The sequence below is a fragment of the Aspergillus mulundensis genome (genome assembly GCF_003369625.1).
Source record: "Aspergillus mulundensis strain DSM 5745 chromosome Unknown scaffold_79, whole genome shotgun sequence".
In the NCBI taxonomy this organism is placed as follows: domain Eukaryota; kingdom Fungi; phylum Ascomycota; class Eurotiomycetes; order Eurotiales; family Aspergillaceae; genus Aspergillus; species Aspergillus mulundensis.
Genome location: NW_020797967.1, coordinates 1 through 2402, shown reverse-complemented (window position 1 = coordinate 2402; position 2402 = coordinate 1). Strand labels below are relative to the sequence as shown.

General features: G+C 53.3%; 2 protein-coding genes across 2 annotated transcripts; one reads left to right on the top strand and one right to left on the bottom strand.

Moving 5' to 3' along the window:
* Nucleotides 1-711: 711 nt before the first annotated feature.
* On the top strand, nucleotides 712-1263 carry DSM5745_11601 (uncharacterized protein; the record flags this gene model as incomplete). Its single annotated transcript, XM_026753617.1, has 3 exons — nucleotides 712-852; nucleotides 914-1147; nucleotides 1210-1263. 3 exons carry the CDS (start codon nucleotides 712-714, stop codon nucleotides 1261-1263), a joined length of 429 nt encoding a protein of 142 aa, XP_026597821.1.
* A 329-nt stretch (nucleotides 1264-1592) lies between these two features.
* On the bottom strand, nucleotides 1593-2195 carry DSM5745_11600 (PLAC8 family protein; the record flags this gene model as incomplete). The annotated part of the gene is made up of 3 exons (XM_026753616.1): nucleotides 1593-1910; nucleotides 1962-2059; nucleotides 2111-2195. The coding sequence occupies 3 exons, from the start codon at nucleotides 2193-2195 to the stop codon at nucleotides 1593-1595; spliced, it is 501 nt and encodes a 166-aa protein (XP_026597820.1).
* Between the last annotated feature and the right edge of the window lie 207 nt (nucleotides 2196-2402).

The following is a 2402-nucleotide window of genomic DNA, read 5'->3' as shown; positions in this document are numbered from 1 at the left end:
TCTGAGGATCAGGAAGAAGCTGGAGAGAGAAAGGGAGACGAAAGAGACGGGCAGTGCGAACCCGTTGAGCAGGAAGGGCCCCTCGAGCCATGCACACAGCTGAGACTGAGACCTAGGCAGCTAGCTAAGACAGCACAAGCAATCATCCTCGCATATTAAGGAGTGGTGGGTCATCCTCTGTTCTATTTTTGTCTCGTCAGCTTCAGCACGGCTTCGCTCGGAACTCCGGGATATAGGTAGGTAAGCTTGTAGTTCTGCAGCCAGGGCGATGGCGATGGCGATGGCGACGCAATGCATCCAGGACGCCTAAACACTCCAGCTTGGTGCCCTGACTGGTAGACCTCGAGCATGTCTCACCCCGTGCATCACCCCGGCGAATGGATCGCGGAAGCCCGGATGATCGGCACTGGACTTGCCCTTGGGGCCACAGGCGCTGTGGGGGTGTATATTGAGCAGCAAATCAGACCATGTTTATGGACGGCGCTGAGATCATTGTCTCATCTCACTTGCTTTGCCTCAGACTCAGAGATTCAGGATGATGTTGCCTGGGGACGGGTATAAAGGGCTCGGACTCCCTACGTATACTTGGACTTTCAACAACAACGCAACAACAACAACAACAACAGCATCTTATTCAAACCCCATCTTTCTCTCTACATTGCCACATTCCCAGCATCAGTCTCAGTCTCAGTCTCAGTCTCAGTCTCCAAAATGAAATCCCTCACCCTCACAACCCTCACAGCCCTCACAACAACGCTAGTCCCAACCCTCGCCCAAAACGCCGGGCTCAACCTGCCATCCGGCCCAGAGCTAAAAGCAGGCAGCGATGTGATCGTGCAAGTTACGCGTCCTGTTCGTCTATCCCCTCCTCATCCCATCTCTTCTCTGAAACTCCATTAACAAGTCTTTGTAGAACTCCCTCACCGGCTCCACCGAACTCGCCGTCGCAATCGGGCTGCAGTCGTGCCCGAATAGCGAGTGCATTGAGGCCGATGAGACGCTCGGGACTGTCCTGTACCATGGCGCCTTCAACCCCGTGTACCATGAGTATTATCTGCCGCCGTATGAGAACTTTACGGTGAGTGTGCCGGAGGGGGTGAGTAAGGGGAAGGCGGTTGTGGGTGTTGCGCATGTGGCGCTTGTTGGGGTATGTTCCTTTTCTTTCTTTCTAGAGACATGGGGTGGATTGGATGGTGCTGACTTTGGTAGGCGTCGAACTGGCCGTTCCTGGAGGTTTTGAATAAGACTGTTACTATTGTCTAGGCGGATGAGTTTATAGTGTCGGATGTATTTGAGGTATCGGATGGATTGCTTGTGCATTGGCTTGTCTTGTGGATATTGATTCGGTATATAGAGTAATGAACAGTTTCTGCTTCCGGTGATGTGTTCGAGGTTTTATTCGGAGCTGAAGCTTCTCACCCAGTGCATGGTCTTGGTTGAACTACAGGAATATATGGAGTACGCATTCAGTCCACGTTGACAGCATACGGACAAAGTGCATTGGGAATGTGAGCTAACAACAGGCATGAATGAGTAGTGAGGGCTAACAGTCGTCCATCTATCAATATGTCTAGCAATACCACAACCAATCGCTATGGATAATGCATCCCCTGAGGCCTCTGATACGGCGTCCCTTCCGCCGGCTGTCCTTGTCCTCCTTCGCGCTGCATCTTGACAACCTCTTTGTCCGCCTGGATGAGCCCGCAAACCGGACAGCAGAGCGCACCAAGACAGTCCTCGACCATCGCTCCTTCAACACCATGTTTCTTCTTCATATCGCCCTCTTTCATGCCCAGTGCCGACTCGAGATGGGTTTCGGTGATGGCGTATCGCTGCCGCAGGTCGTTGCGTTTCTTCGCTTGGATGAGGAAGCCCGCGCCGAAGCAGTTCATGCCGAGCCAGATGAGGCACTGACCAACGGTTAGTATGCTTTCAGAGTGCAGAGCGAGTTGGCGACGAACGCGATCGTTGACGGGGCTGTAGTTTGTCAAGGATGGGTCGTCGAGGCGGGCTTGCGTTCGGCCGAACAGGATGCATGGGCAGCACCAGCCCATCAGACCTTCAAACCGGTTAGCGAGGCAGTCCAACTCAGCTGGAGGAGTAGACGCACAAGTGTCGACGGGAGTCAGAAAGTCGAAGAAGGAGTAGGACCACTTGCGCCCGGCACCAGCAGCGTAGGGAGCGTCGTTTGCCATAATGATTGAAGATATAACGATAAACCAAGAGGGAGATGGGAGATTATTAGGTTGGTCGGACGTCGTAGGTACGCAAGAATAAGTCAATGATAACGATGAGAATGCGCAGGAGTCTGAGGATCAGGAAGAAGCTGGAGAGAGAAAGGGAGACGAAAGAGACGGGCAGTGCGAACCCGTTGAGCAGGAAGGGCCCCTCGAGCCATGCAC